At 42.1% G+C, this 16,966-nt stretch overlaps 1 protein-coding gene across 5 annotated transcripts in view; it reads right to left on the reverse strand.

The window, feature by feature from the left end:
- GRHL1 (grainyhead like transcription factor 1) overlaps positions 1-16,966 on the reverse strand; it is a 256,619-nt gene that overhangs the window by 43,044 nt on the left and 196,609 nt on the right. For all 5 annotated transcript variants that reach the window (XM_044079256.1, XM_044079248.1, XM_044079264.1 and 2 more), the window contains one exon: positions 13,804-13,892. In XM_044079256.1, coding sequence (XP_043935191.1) covers positions 13,804-13,892 — 89 coding nt within the window. The remainder of the gene's footprint in view (positions 1-13,803; positions 13,893-16,966) is intronic.

Raw genomic sequence — 16,966 nt, forward strand, 5'->3', positions numbered from 1 at the left:
TCTGTGATAGCTTGGCATGTGTGGTAGCAAGCATGCCACCTCTATGATGGCGTGGCATGAGTGGCAGCAAGCATGCCTCCCACTGTGATGGCTTGGCATGTGTGGCAGTAAGCATGCCCCCACTGTGATGGCTTGGCACATGTGGTAGCAACCATGCCCCATCTATGATGGCTTGGCATGAGTGGCAGCAAGCATGCCCCGCTCTGTGATGGCTTGCATGTGTGTTAGCATGCATGCCTCCTCTGTGATGGCTTGGCATGTGTGTTAGCAAGCATGCCACCTCTGTGATGGCTTGGCATGTGTGGTAGTAAGCATGCCCCCTCTGTGATGGCTTGGCATGTGTGGAACTAAGCATGACCCCTCTATGATAGCTTGGCATGTGTGGTAGCAAGTATGCCCCCTCTGTGATGGCTTGGCTTGTGTGGTATTAAGAATGCCCCTCTGTGATGGCTTGGCAGGTGTGATACCAAGCGTTTCCCCTCTGTGATGACTTGGCATGTGTGGTAGCAAGTGTGCCCCCTCTGTGATGGCTTAGCATGTGTGGTAGCAAGCGTATCCCCTTTGTGATGGCTTGGCATGTGTGGTAGCAAGCATGACCCTCTGTGATGGCTCGGCATGTGTGGTAGCAAGCATGCCTCCTCTGTGATGGCTTGGCATGTGTGGTAGCAAACATGCCCCCTCTGTGACGGCTTGGCATTTGGGGTAGCAAGTGTGCCCCCTCTGTGATTGCTTAGCATGTGTGGTATCATGTGTGCCCCCTCTGCGATGGCTTGGCATGTGTGGTAGCAAGCGTGCCCCCTCTGTGATGGCTTGGCATGTGTGGTAGCAAGCGTGCCCCCTCTGTGATGGCTTGGCATGTGTGGTAGCAAGCATGCCCCCTCTGTGATGGCTTGGCATGTGTGGTAGCAAGCATGTCCCTTCTGTGATGGCTTGGCATGTGTGGCAGTAAGCAGGCTCCCTTTGTGATGGCTTGGCATGTGTGGTAGCAAGCGTGCCCCCTCTGTGATGGCTTGGCATGTGTGGTAGCAAGCGTGCCCCCTCTGTGATGGCTTGGCATGTGTGGTAGCAAGCATACCATCTCTGTGATGGCTTGGCATGTGTGGTAGCAAGCGTGCCCCATCTGTGATGGCTTGGCATGTGTGGTAGCAAGTGTGCCCCCTCTGTGATGGCATGGCATGTGTGGTAGCAAGCGTGCCCCTGTCAGTAATCTCATTACCAGGAACATGTCAAGAAAACAAAGCTAAAAAGGTCAGTGAGAGGGGTGCTCCAACTTAATCATTAAAGAAAGACATAGTAACTCTTTTTAACCAGATTTGATTTCAGCTGAACATTTAAGTTTTAGTTAAAAATAAACAAATACATATTTACACTTTTAAACTGTAGCAAACTGTTTGCTACAAATATACTAAACACTTGCTACAGTTTATATTCATGTCTATATTATGTGAGCGAATGCTTAGCTTGTCAAACACCTAAATGTCGACAGCTAAAGAGTGAAAGTGTAAAACCGCGAAGGCCACTTCTGCAAAGCCTCCACTTAAGAGTTTATGGTTTGTGTAATTTTCTGATGGCCAAGCGAATTTTTTCCCTAAGAAAAAATTTGCAGTACTGACCGTTCGCGATTTTAAGGTTTCGATGTTTAGCTTTCGACGTTTAGCTGTTCAACAAGCTAAACATTTGATTTTATAATATAGACCCTTATGTTCTACATGGATCTTTACAGGTTAAGAACAACCAACTAGTCAGCTAGTCAGCCGATCACAGGAACTCTAAAAACACTTTTATTAAACCAAAATACAAAGTCAAAGTTAAGCTATTTCATCTTTTTACAAAGACATCATCAGAACTGTGACTTTCAACTAAAACTCATCCTTTTTGAACTACATGAACTAAGTGGGGGTGTATCTTGGTTCATGTAGTTCAAAAGGGCTGGTTCAATGGTGTATGTCCTCCTCCACATGTGCTATACAGACTGTGGTAGTCCCGGTTTGTCAGACTCTTCCAGTACTCTGAGTTGGTGAAAGCAGCAAAACATTTGGGAAACTGTGAATGGCTTCTCAAATGTTACACTGACTGTGCCTCTTCCTAGTAGCACTGCTTCTATGATCACACTTTAATAAATGTAGTGCCCTGGAGGCTTTCTTCAACACACCAAAAATATTTGATTCCAACAGTCCTCATGTTAACTTTGGTATCGCTGAAAGCTTACGTGGTGTAGTCCTTTCTTCACCCCCATACCTAGAGTCTGTATATCAAATTAGTAAAGGGAACAGCTTTGCCACTTGGCTTTGTAGGTAGTTTTACACAAATTTGGTTAAGATTTTTAAGTGACAGAAGCCTTAGAAAGTTATCCTAATGTCTAAATTATTTCTGTCAGGAATTTCAAGAAGATGGTATCAAGAGAAAGACAGCAACTTTCTAAACTGTCTTGAAAGAAAAACATGCCTTTTCAAAAACCTAATCTAGATTGCTTTAAATTGGTATGAACTGGAAGTAAATTGTGTAGTTTTATTTTAATTATCTTATATTGTACAAAGCCATAGCAAAGATAACCTTCACAAATTACACTTGTTCAGGAATTTATCATAGTGCACATGTTCAGGTATGTGTGCTGTTGCAGTAATGGCATGTGGGAATTCAGTCTCTGAAGGCCCAATGTCTGGCCTGACCTCCAGAGCTTAGCATCCTTTCCCCTTAAAGCCAGGCAAATGTGCTGTTGTTGGATGGCAGAGCTCGCCACCTGTGCCATGTCTAGTTTAACTCTTAATTGCCTTGGTCCAACCCTAACAAGTAAAAGTCTGGAGCCAGACACTGAATGGCCTCTAGATAAGGAATCCCAGCTGTAAACCTAACCAGTAAACCTTGGTTTTGTGTGATGGCCTCCCATTGTTTGACAACGAGGCCTAAATGGCCTTCTATCATTTATGGGTAAGATGTGATGATTTGAGGTTTTTTTTTTTTTTTGAAGAGAATGAGGGAGGGAGCCATACCTCTCAACTATAACTGATTTTGTAGAATATTCCTGAATTTGCTTCATATTTTTGTCCTGTCCACTACAACATTCTTGATTTTTTGGCAATGCACTGAGGATTACAATCAATAATGACAGTTCATAGAAGACCTGTAGCTCTTTTAGCTTTGCAATTGAATTAGTCACATTTAAAAGTTGTCTGTGATTTTGGGCTTTTGTTCTGACATTATTTTTGACTTTGAATGGAAATTTTCAACACTGAAATACAGAGGGAGTAGCATGGTATACTCATAACTGCCCCATGTCTGGGTCACAACCTTAAGGGACTATAGACTTTCTCTTCTGGTCGCCTTGCTATTTGTTCGATTTAGTAACCTTTTTTTAATACCCTTTTTTGGTGCTTGCTTCTTTCCCACCTTTGGAATAAAAGCTAGCTTTTGGTGAGGTAATTCCTATTGTAATTTGGTGCTGGAGAGAAAAAGAAATTGACAGACTGAATAGTTTTCCCTTTTTCCTTCAGTTTCTTGAGTACCTTTTTACAGTGGGTTCAAAAGGAACCTCCTTCTCCATTTGGGCATTAAGGAGTTCTGCTTTCAAACTACCTGGAAGAGGCTTGGTCCTCAGCCAAGCATGTCTTCTTAAAACTGACTCTGTAGCTACTGCTATATACGATGAGTATGCGGTATCACACCTACATTTTTTGGAGTGCTTGGCTACATAGGAACTGAGGTGTCTACCTTATATCCCCCCCTCAGTCTTGTCCTTCAGTTGAGGCAGTGACTTACCCTGAAACTTCAGCATGTGTATCTGTCAGTTTAACTCCCTGAAGGCCAAGGTTCTAGAGGTACATCTTCTTCCTCATTCTGTTAAGGACTCACCCTGCATGGTAAGCTAAATTCCTTGTTGGCACCACAGAGGTTCCCTTACTGGTACCCCTGGGCATTAAAGATGAAACCATAATAGTGCTATTGCATAAGTATTTGAAGAAATCCTGCATTCTTTAAAAACATCTGGCTTCCTAGAAGTGGGAAGTTGGGGATCAGAGTCCAAAGTTGCATTAGCAAGTATATTATCCAGTGCTCCAGCTGCTTTGAGAATAGCCAAGTTACACTGTGACAGACACAAGAACTCCCTGTATCTGACCACAACATGAGTAAAATTATTGGCTTCACAGCCTTCATCCTCTGAAAGGTATCTCCAAATGGTGTAACATTTTATAGGAATTCAGAGGACAGGCTGAATTTATTTTTTAGCTCATAAAAAGAGCAGGGATATCTTATGCATTTCCACCTCTGAATCAGAGGACTATGAATCCCCAAAAGAGGAAGAGATCCCTTCTTCTCTGGAATTTGGAACCCATGATACCAACTCTTTTTCAATAAAAGGCTGTATGTTCTTTTAAAAAAAAGCCAAAATCCTAAACCAGCTTTACTGTGTCACTGAAGGAAGCCTGGTATGGGATTTAGGAAGAAGGCCCACACAGTAGCTGCTAAGGCAAGATTGCACACATCTGTTTATGTTAAGACGACTTGGCCCTGAGCTTGGGGACTACAACTGCCTTAGTGGCCTTGGGATGCAGGTATACATAAAGTATATAAAGTCATACACAAACCGTCAGCCTGCCCAGCTCTTACCCCTTTAATCAATATGTACTTTCCAAAAAGAACTCTTAGATGGGAACACAGACAATTTTTCACCATAAATAAATAAAATCCCCTGGACAAAGCCTATACTCATATTCATCAGCAGAAAAAAAAATAACTCCTTACCTCTAACCAGCAGGACTATTTCTAACCTACCCACATTTAAATGCTCCCTAAAAGAACGTTTTACAAAATCTTGGACCTGCTCCTGTACCAATCCTGGCTGAACTTACTCATACTTCACTTACCCTCGCCTCAACCTAGATCACACATATAAATCCTCTCCGGCCTCTCAGTCCACTCCTTTTTCTTTTTCCCATTACCCGGACCTTATTTAATTAATCTCTGCAGACCTTTCCTCTACCTCTTTCCTCCCTACTCACCCACGCTACCTGAAGACACCCTACCCTGCACCCTTCTTATAATCTCCCTCTCTTCAGCCTTCTTCCTTCTATAATAATAACATCAACATCTCTCCCATACTAAGGCACTCAATTTCACCTCACCGTGTCTAAACTTATAATCTCTAATTTCTTTAAATATGAATATGAAGCATATGTTCTATGTTTTTCCCGTTACATTTTTTCCACTCATGTTTTCTAGGGTAACATGATGCTTTGTGATCTGAAATTTTATATTTGCAGTTTTATAATGTAACATGATACTTTGTGATTGAAAATATCTGTACTTGATTTTTGAAATATTGTGATTCTGGAGCTTTTCTCCCCAGGTCTCTGCTGAAAATGGCCACTTTCTGGTCCAGTAAGACTTTCCCAGTAAACAAATGTCAAATAAATAAATAAATAATAAATAAATAATAAATAAATAAATTATTGTATCATCTTCCCAAGTTGCAGGTTGCTGAGGTGGATGTAAAAGATCTACAGCACTTGCTGAAAAGAGTAGCAGAATTTCTCTAGTGTCCTGGCCAAATTTCCCCCAATCAGTAAGATTGCCACCTTGGGTCTCTCCTAAAAAGGGACCACTAGCCTAGTGAGACTAATCCGGTCAACAGAGTATAAATGAATAAAAATGAGCATTGGTCCCAGACACCAATTGAGAAACATCTGGACAGACTGACACCTGAAGGGTTTCAGCTTGGGAGGATCTGCCATCAAGTAAGTGCGGGGTTCTGTAGTGGTACCATGCCAAAGACCTCATGGAAGCAGATGCTGGGCTCAGAGGCTGAAAAAAAATGTTGCTGAACCCAGTGCCCTCAAGGCTAAGGAGCCCTTCAGACTCTGATGGAATGCTGGTGGTCTCTTGGTACTCCTCTTTTGGTCTTTTCTCTAAAATGCTACTTTCTAGAAGCTATGTTGGAGGCAGATTTAGCTGACACCACAGTGGTCCAAGACAAGGTGTGTGAGTTTCTAAGTTATTTCTCATAGAGATCTTGGTCTCCACTTATTTGTCTTTGGGTTGAACCTAGAGCAGCAGAGGTGGTTGCATACATTCTGCCAAGGCTACTAACATGAAAATCTTTGAGTAGAATCTGCCTCTTGCAGTCAATACAATTATTAACCTGTACAGAATCTGATTCTGATAGTCAGCAAATCATGACACCAAAAAAAGTGCAGTTGTGTACACTTACCATAAATGTAGATGTTCGAGTGTATTCACTGTTGCAGTCATTACATTTGGGTTATCTGCTTGCAGTAGCCCTCAGTCGGCCTGATTAACAAAGTCTTGGGTCCTGCATCGGATGCTGTCCCTTCTTCCATGACATCAGGTTGTCAGGGGTATAAAACATGCAGCTGATGCCATTACATCAGTTTTTCTTGCCCCAGATGTCAGGTGCCTCCCTAATGGGAAGCAATTAAATCTATAATTACAAGGATATACCTCCAACAAAAAAGCAAATACACCAAAAAGCTTTTTGAGCATAGTAAGGGAGAGTAGAGGTATAGCCAAAAGAAGATAGGGGGCTGGAGGGAGGGTAACCAGGACTGCAACAGTCAATACACTTGAACATCTACATTTATGGTAAGTGTACACAACTGTACTATGTTCTTCGTGTTTCACTGTTACAGTCATTACATTTGGGTAGATTCCCAAAGGTAAGGTTGGGAGGATGAATTTAAATAGAATTAGGACCAGCTATAAGACCCCGCAAGACTGCAGTGGCAAAGCCAGTTCTGGATTTAGAGAAAATTGGCAAATGATAATGCTTGGTGAAAGTATGTACAGAACTCCAGGTGGCAGCTTCTAGGATGTCCCTGGTAGGAACGCCCCCTGAGAAAGGCTGTGGAGGTAGATGCAGCCCTGGTTGAATGGGGTCTGATGCCCTGTGTGATAGGTTTTCCATGGTGCTTATAGCAGAAATGAATGCTGTGGCCTATCCATTTTGAAATGGTTTGCTTTTAAATAGCTTTTCCCTCTGTCCCTGCAGCAAATGCCACCAGCAGTTGTTCAGATTTCCTTTGAGGTTTAGTCCTGTCCAAGTAAAATCTAAGTTGTCTGTGCACATCTGAGTGCAGTATCCGTTCCCCTTTGTTCTGTGGGTTAGGAAAGAAGGTAGGCAAATTAATGGACTGATTAAGAGCCACATTGGGCATGAAGGAGGTATTGGTTCTGAGGGGCACCCTGTCTGTATGAAAGATGATGAAAGGCTCCACTGCCATAAGGGCCTGTAATTCAGATACCCTTCTTGCAGAAGTGATTGCTAAAAGGAAAGCTGTTTTTCAGGAAAGGAATTTTAAATCTGCAGTAGCAGCTGGCTCAAAAGGAGGAAGAATGAGTTTCTTCAAGACAAAGTTAAGGTCCTGGGCTGGAGTTGGAGCTCTTCTGGGTGGCCTTAACTTTTTGGCCCCTCTGAGGAACTGCTTGAGCAGTGGGTGAGAGAAGAGTGGAGGCTCTGTTTTGAAATGGCTGAGGCATGAATTTTGATGGAGGAAAAGGACAAGCCCTTATGAAGCATCTCAGTCAAGTATTGTAGAATCTGAGGTAAATTGGGCACTGCTGCGCTCATCCCTTGAGATTAACTCCAGGCACAAAATCTTTTCCATTTTTCAGCATAAGATTTTCTCGTACTAGGCCTCCTTGCCTCTAAAATGACATCCATCACTGATTTACTAAGGGATGGTAAAGGAGAGATTAGGTAATTAGCCAGGCTGCTAGGTTCAGGGTTTGCAGCTGAGGGCACAGAATCTGGTTCTCCTGCTGAGACAACAGGGAAGGAGTCTGAGGTAGGTACCATGGGGCCAAGCATGACACACTGAGCAAGAGGGGGTACCAGTGTTGGCATGGCGAGTCTGGTGCAATTAAAATCGTCCTTGGCTTGTCCTGTTTGATCTTTAGTAGTAACTTGGAGAGCAGAGGCAGAGAAGGAAAGGCATAAACTGATAGTTTTTTCCAGCTGAAGGATAGAGCACCCACTTTCTGAGGTAGCTTGTGGGGAATCCTTGTACAAAATGTGTCCAATTGATGGTTCTGGGGGGAGGCAAACAGGTCTATATTTGGGCTCCCCCACTTGCTTGTCAACATGTTGAAAATCCTTGGTTCGAGTTCCACTCGTGTGGGTCCATGAGGTTTCTGCTTAGTCCGTCTGCCAGTGTATTTAGTTTTCCTGACAGGAATTCAGCTTGTAGATTCACTTGGTAGCTCAATGCTGTGTTCCACAATGCCATGGCTAGTCTGCAAAGGGGGTAAGAATGTGTACCCCCTGCTTGTTTATGTACCACACGACAGTGGTGTTGTCTGTCTTTACCATTAGTTGTCCTGGAATAATATGGTCGTTGAAGGCTGTCAGAGCATTCTGTACAGTTAACATTTCCTTTTGATTTATGTGCAGGTGCATTTGATTTGGGTTCCATTTGCCCTGAATGCACTTCCCTGCCAGGTGAGCCCCTCATGCATAGTCTGATGCATCTGTTGTTAAGGTTTGGGCAGCAGGGGGTAGTGTGAATGGTAGTCCCCTGTTTTGGTGTCAGGCCTCTTGCCCACCAAAGGAACTCTAGGCGTAGGCAAGGTATGATAGGAATCATTGCTTCTAGATCCTGTGAATGTTGACACCATAGGCTTTTGAGATACCATTGTAGTTTCCTCATATGCAGCCTTGCATATGGAATTAGAAGAATGCAGGAGGCCATGAACCTCAAGGCTTGCAGTATTTGCCTTGCAGATAGCTGGGTTTTTGTGGCCACTTGTTTGAAGTAGGTTGTCAAATGAATCTGTTTCTCTGGTGTGAGGAAAGCCATCTGGGAAGTTGTACTCAAGCTTGCTCCCAGGAATATAATTTATTGACAGGATACCAGGTGTGATTTCCTTTCGTTTATGGTGTACCCCAGACAAGTCAGCACCCTTTGAACAAAGGCCACATGATTCAAAAGTATGTCCTGGCTTTCTGCCTGAATTAGACAATCGTCCAGGTATGGGTATATTTGAATATTTCTTTGCCTGCAAAATGCAATGACTGGAGCTAGGCACTTTGTGAATACCTTGGGTGCAGTAGATAAGCCAAAGGGCAGTGCAGAGAACTGATAGTGCATGTAGCCTGCTTTGAAGTGTAGGTATATTCTGCAAGACTCCCTGATAGGGATGTGCAGGTATGCTTCTTTTAAGTCTAGTGTTGCCAACCATGCATCCTTGCCTAGCATAGGAAGTAGCTGGTGAAGAGTCAGCATCTTGAATTTTGGAATCACCAGAAAGGTGTTTAGAGTAGGAAGGTCCAGGATAGGATGCCATATATTGCCTTTTCTGGGTAACCTTGTCCCTCTTCCTCTTCTGGTACCAACTGAATAGCCCCCATGCTTAAGAGAGAGAAAACTTGATTTTGGGCATCTGCCCACTGATTTGGGGGTAGATTTGACCACCTGCTTGGTGTTGGTAACGTGTGGAAGTGAAATCTGTATCCTTGGGACACTATATTTAAAACCCATTTGTCCTGGGTAATGAGTTCCCAGTTTTTGGCCTGCAGACCAATCTTTCCACCTAAAGGAGCATTCAGTTGGGAAGTGTTTGAAAGTTTTAAAAGCAAGTCATTGAGACAGTTTCCCATATGGGGGGAGTCTTATTACTCCCAGATTTGGGTGCGGAAATCCTCCACTGCTTACTCTTGTGCGTCCCCTGGGACTGAAATCTGGGGTTTCTGCTGTGTCTGGGTTTGGCTTGAGAAGACCTGGAAGGGGCTGGAAAGGACCAATTCTTAGAGGGCCAGTGCCTACTAAATCTAGGAGGCTGAACTTGGAAGAAATCTTTAACAGTTTGCATAGATTTAGCTTTATCTTTCATCTCTTTAAGAACTTCCTCAGCTTTGTTGCCAAACAGGCAGTCCTGATTTAAGGGAGCATCCAACAGTTTAGCTTTAACATGATCAGGCAAAGACTGCTTCTTAAGCCAAGCATGCCTTCTGAGCACAGACCCAGTAACAGCAGCCCTGCAAAAGGCCTCTAATGAATCAAATCCACATTGCAAAGTATGTTTTCCAACCTGTTCAGCAGAATGCATTAAATCCTGTAATTCTTTATTTTCAGCACAGTCAGAAATCAACATCATTTTCTGTTTAAGCAACCCAATAACATGTTGTTGATACTTTAACATATGAAACTGGCAGTTTAAAATCCCAATGGCCAAGGTTGCAGAAGTGTAAACCTTCTTACCCCATCTATCCAGTGCCCTGGAGTCTCTATCAGAAGGGGTAGGATTTTTAGCAGTAGAAGCCTTAATGCCCTTGAGTCCCTGTGAAATAGTCTCTGGATACACAATAGGATTTTTAGAAAGGAACTTGTGTGAATCAGGAACCCTGTAATATCTGTCAGGTTTTCTGGGAGCAGGAGGCAAAGAATCAGGGGCCAAACAAGATTCTGAAAAGGCATCAACATTGTCTAGTACAGGAGGTATAGCTAAAGGCCTATGCTGAGGCAGGAGTAAGAAATCCCTAAGCCTCTTTTTTGAATCAGAAAAATCCTGGCTTTCCCAGTGGAAATGCTCCCTTAGAGTATGTAAGGTTTCACCAAAAGAAAAATCCTCTGGAGGGGAACAGAGGGAATAGAGTCCTCTGCATCAGAATCCTCATAAGTAGATAAAGGCAAATCCAGATCATCAGAAGAATAAAAAAAAATCAGAATCCTGGTCAGAAGATTCATAAACAACTTCAGTTCTAGGTCTCTTAGAAGGGGGAGGTTGGCTTCCCCTGATTAAAGTTATAAGATCTTAAGCCATTCTTATCATTTGTTTTTTAGGCATAGAGGCCTGAGCATGCAGCCTGGGCGTTGGTTTCTAAGGCATGATATGAGATTTAGGCCTAAATGAAGGAAGAGGCGTCAGTTTAATATGCAAGTCTGTAGGCCTGAATACACCCTCAGAAGCCGGTGCCTGCACAGCGGCTCCAGACCCATCCAAGGTAGAGACACCCGCAGGTTCCACAGTTGAAGCATCTTGCGGCATACCAGACTCCAAATGGGTCTCAGTAGAGGCCTGCGAATCAGAAATAGTGGGTATCAGGGACTGCAAAAGCGCCACACTGAGTACCAGCGAACTGGCGACTGGCTTAGAAGAAGCGTCGGCGGCGGCTTTGGACCTTGGTGGCCTGTCTCTGTCTTTATCTTTGCATTTTTTCAGAATCCCGGTAGTCGGATGGCTAACAGATGACATTTCTGGATAACTAAACTGAGAACCGAAATATTTAGAGGCAAAAATATACCGATGACGGATAGTGCACTGAGTAAATAAAGCACAAAACTGACAGCAAGGTATGTCGTGGTCAGCGCCCAGGCAAGGAATACAGTACGAATGAAAATCTTTGTGAGGTATTTGCTTTCCACAATTAATGCAATTATTAACTTTTACTGACATCGGTAAGGAGCAAGAAAAAGTTTCCCCAATGGGGTACTTAGCTTTAGTTGAAGACTTTGGTTCTGAAACTCGAAAATGAAAATTTCAGGAGTAGGCCGACCGGCACTTGTGAACTGCTTCTGCTTCAGGCACCGCACAGCAAGAAAGACTGATGTAATGACATTGGCTGCATGTTTTATACCCCTGATGACCTGACGTCATGGAAGAAGGGACAGCATCCGACGCAGGACCCAAGACTTTATTAATCAGGCTGACTGAGGGCTACTGCAAGCAGATAACCCAAATGTAATCACTGCAACAGTGAAACACGAAGAACATCTGCACTAAGCATGCAGTAAAAGTACAGCAATGAAATAAAACATTTCTGCAAAATAACTCCTGTCATTTCACAAAAAGCTTACAAAACAAGTATAGCTAGAAAAATGAGAATGCCACAAATAGGGGTATATACATCTTTAAATATGCTAATGCTTAGCAATAAGAAGGGTATGTCATATGGTAGACCCTTCTATAAAGCGTTGGGAATAAACCTTCCATGGAGGTTGATAACATACCTGTAGTGTATGTATTGTTTCCCGAGCTTCCTAAAGAACATTTAAATGTCAAAGCCACCACATGGACAAAAAACAGTAATCCCTCTGAACAGAGGTGGGCCATCTACAGACCTTGGAAACAAACCCATAAGTCTCACTAGGCTTATATGCAAAGCCAGGGATATAATTATCATGGAAATGATCAATAATGAGACAGGAAACCTCCAAACACTGGACCCAACCCAATTTGGTTTCATCAAGGGCAGGTCATGCCTACTCAATCTGATTAACTTCTTTGAAAAAGGTCACCAAAGTGATGGCAAAACAGTCCACACTGCCTACCCTTGACCTTGCCAAGGCACTTGACACAATACCCCACTCGGACAATGTTAATAAACTCAAGACGTTAGGTATAAAACCTTATGTTGTCTAGTGGACAGCCAGGTGGCTCACAAATAGGACCCAGGAATTTATAACTATGAAGTCCACCTCTACAAAGAGGCCAGTCACAAGCAACGTCTATCAGGGATTGGTCCTGGGATTTTCCTTTTTGGCATTTACTTCTCTGAAGTCAAGGCCAATGCTGAGGGCTTCTAGCTGACCACATTTGCAGACAAATATAAATTAGGAGCAGTCATAGAATCCCCCACTGACACTAACATTCTCCAGGAAGGGTTGACGCAGACAAATGACCTGTGATAGAGCCATGGACTAAAACTAAATATCAAGAAATGCATAATAGTATCCTTTGGGAAGTCATCCACCCCTGGTAACTATCATTCTGAAAACACACCCCTAAGACTCAACCCAGTAGTCAGGGACTTAAGGACACACATAGACAGTAATGTAGCCTTTGACAACACGTGTCTATAGTAGTGAAGAAATCATTCTACATTGTGCATCTTATAAACAAAGGTATGGCATTTAGGTCCAAGTCGGTCATTGTTCCTCTGTATTCAACATTCATCAGGCCTATCACCGAGTACAATGCCTCCTTTGAAATGTACCTAACCAGGCATATCCAAGAATTGGAACGTCCACAGAGGGTTCTCATAAAAAGAATACAGGGCATAAGTAACATGTCCTATGCAAACTGCCTCAAGCCCTATCCCTGTATTCTGTCTCCTACAAGCTGCTGAGGGAAAATCTAAGCCTAGCATACAAGGCATTGTCAGACCCCAACCTGATATACCTCCTGCATATCTGCAAAACAAACAGCACCAGAATTACCTGTTCTAATGACTTATAAACCTTGCCTGTGATATAAATAGGACCTGCTAGAGAAACAAGTATGTATCCCAGAGACTATCCCTTCTCTAGAACAGATTCCCCATCCATGTGAAGCAGAGTTCCTTCCAAGCCCATTTCAAGTGTAACTTGGACAGCTGGTTGGGGAATAAGAAATTCCTCCCTGGTTTGGCATCTGTGTCTCTAGTGGATAGAGGCAGCTTGTAAATGTTTCATCTCCCAAGCTCCTGCTTACACTTATCAAGGGTATCAGAACTTGTCAGAGATTTGGGATACATGGCTAGACTTAAAAAGGCCCTTGTGGTCGTTAGCCTAGTAAACACCCATGAACCTATGAAACTATAATAAATCAATAAACTGTGCAGGCAGAGCCTTAGCTTGACAAGTTATATAACTTCATAGCTTTTCAGCCAACACTTAACCTTTACATCTTACATTACATTTATATTTTTGTGAGAAAGGAAATTTACTACAGGCTAGTAAGTCCTAACTGTATTTGTAGTCAGTTGCTCAGATTTCAGAGAAAAAAAAACCAGAGCATTACAGTAAGTTGCTATTCATCCTGGTTTCGAATGGGATATAAACAAGGACAGAGCAGACATCCTTAAAGAATTACCTTTCTTTGACTCCTCAAGCCTTGCCAGTTTGCTAGAATGTGAACCAAAATCTTCTTCAGCCACAAAGGATATCCTCTTCATTCCTGACCTAAAAGCAGTTAATATAATAATTAATAACTGACAATAGCTATTATCATACAGGCTATATAAAAACAGTGGCCCATCAGATTGGTTTAAGGGTACTTCCTGCAGTTATGGCATTATAAAAAACAGAGTTTAGCATTATGATACAATGTGAATTGAATGATCCATGCTTTTATTCGTCCACCCCAGTGTGTGTCCCCACTGATGAAGAAGTACTAAATAGTCAGGGGCTGAGAAGAAAACGCATATCCACTCTAGCAGAATAGTTCTGTGTGAACAAACAAAACTCCCACCTTTAAAATTATTTTCCATGATACACATTGCAGATTCCTTGATGTATTTATTTATTTACATGTTGTCAGTGTACTGTAATGGACTTGCATAGCAAAGCTGCACAGGTCTGAGGAATACCCCTTAAGCTCGTACCTTAAGTAGGAGCACACCGATAACAGTATTTTAAAGTCATATGTTGCTTTTTTTAGTCTTAGCAAAGACAGCTACAGTCTCGCCTTAACCTACCATCTTTGCATACTATTAAAAAGCAGCATCAGTGGGGTGTTTAAGGGGCATTACTAAATTTACATATAACACAAAGTTCGTAACTAGGCATTATACAAATAATATAATGACCATTTCCTGCTATACCACACTATATATAACACAAAGCTCATAACTAGGCATTATGCAAATAATATAATAATGACAGTTTACTGCCACACCCCATTAATACTGAATATACTTTGTCATTACTCCTGACTCCCTAACAATTATGCACAAGTCGGCTGCTGTGCCCCATTTTGCACTTTCAAGAATAGTATCTAAGAACTGCCAGTATGATGGTTTGGGAATTGTTTTATATGTTATTAACTCTTTATACAGATTTGAAATGGAATTCAAATTTATATAGATTTGGAATGGAATCAATCATTTTTACAAGTTTTATTTAATGAATCCTTTACCTTAACTAAAGTATTGATTATACTAAATGTAAATGAAGGCCCCTACCTGAATAAGACAAATATGTATTTGTTATGGACAATACTTGCTATATCTAGGAAATGCGTAACCAGAAGGTGGAATTCAAATACACCCCCGACCTTGGAAGAATTCTACACTTTACTGAAGACAACTGCTTCGATGGAAATAAAAATCAAAGAACTATGAATCTATCCCAGGTCATTGGTAAATAATCCTTGGAGAAAAGTTATATCTTTGTTGGACACTCTGCAATAATCAATATTGTATCTCTGATAACTGAACTGTTAATTCTATATTTAATAACATGCAGTGTATATAATTGAAAGTCAGGCTATTGTAAATATTGTACATAGTTGTTTAAAATGATATTTAAAAATATTATGTAAATGCTATTTTAATTGAAAATTAAAAACAAAATTGAGGAAAGAAAGAATAGTATCGAAGGACAGTCTCATTTAGATATTGGATTGTCCTATGTTGTGGACGGTAGAAAAGTAAGAAAGACAGAATGAAGTTTAAACCATTAGCATAAGTCAAGTAGGCATTTTCCCTGAACTAACTGAGCTGGTGTATGTCCAGTGCTTAAGACCTAACCCACTTGTGAGACACCTGAAGGCGAATTCCTCATGCAGCAGTAGCAGCAGCACATTTGGTAACAGCGTCAGATGAACATGCTAATAATATTGTGGATGGTTACCTTACGGCATGCTGAACTATATAAGGCAGAATGGACAGTTCATGAGCCAGCCTATCCAATGGGTGGTCTTTCACTACAAAACAAGTTAGGTACAGTGATCTAAGAGGACTGTAGGGATGTATCTGTCCCACTGCATGTACAATGCTGCACTGCTACAGATAAACCACAAGACTAAAGTCTCAGGGTCTGCACATCTCAACATCCTGTTCACTTTGTGAAATAAAACCCAAACTTAAGCTACTGAAGAAAAGATTAGGTATTAAGCACCGATTTTAAATCATTACCAACACAAACTTTTTTTGCTGGTAAAGATATTGTAACACAGCAGATAGCTTTCTTTAGGCATCTATGTTTGGTCCCCTACACTGTATTCTGCTTGCACCACGGACGTCTACCTATTCATGTAAATAATCTCAGGTACAGATATTTTTACCCTGCAATTATAAATATCCATCATGTGTAACTTAAATGTGAAGCTTTTAGGTTCATAGGTCCATAGGTAGATACTAGGCTATCTGCCCTAGGGCATTTATAAGCCTAGCCAGAGTGTATTTGGCTTCCGCCTCCCTATTAGATTAGCCTACTGTGCCTCTGTAAAGTAGGTCACAGAAGGTACCCTTTTAAGATTAGTTTACTGTGCCTCTGTCTAGCAGGGACACAGGAGAGATCCCAGGGGTGAATTTGAGATTTCCCATCCACGCGTACAAATTTCACTTGAAGAGGGTCAGCGAGGGGCTATGTCTAACATGAATTGGGATTCTATTCCAGAGTGAGTGAAGCCTCTGGGAAATGAATGTCCCTCCAGCATGTCCTATTTATTTTTGTGCTGAGGTTTAGGTCTCTGGAGCGTGTAGCTCTAAGGGACTTGGATTTTTTGAGGTGGAGCATGTCCATTAATTCTGGGTTTGACATGGCTTTGTACATCAGGTATAGATCGCCTCTGAGTAGGCGGTAAGCAACTGAGTAGAGCTGGAGTTTCTTTAGTCGAGCTGCATAGGACATCTGTTTGTAGCCCATGATCCTCTTGGTGAGGTACTTTTGGGGTCTCTCCAGTTGCTGCAGGTGTCAGGTAAGATACATCCCAAAAGGGGCATTGTATTCAATTATGGGCCTGATGAGTGACGAGTAGAGGGGCACAATGACCTCTCTTGATCTAGATGCGAACCCTTTTGTGATAAGTTGGGCTATATAGAAGGTCTTTCTAACCACTTTGGCAACGTGATTATCAAAGGAGAGATTACTATCTACGTTGGTCCCCAAATCTCTAATTATTTCTTCCGTACTTAATGGATTACCACCTATGTGGTAATTTGTGGGCATCTTGTTTTTCCCAAAGGGGATGACTATGCACTTTTTAGCATTTAGCTTGAGGCCATGGCTCTGGCACGAAGTATCTGTCTCTG

This window comes from Protopterus annectens, chromosome 1.part1 (assembly GCF_019279795.1).
Source record: "Protopterus annectens isolate FY-2018-M chromosome 1.part1, PAN1.0, whole genome shotgun sequence".
Classification (NCBI taxonomy): domain Eukaryota; kingdom Metazoa; phylum Chordata; order Ceratodontiformes; family Protopteridae; genus Protopterus; species Protopterus annectens.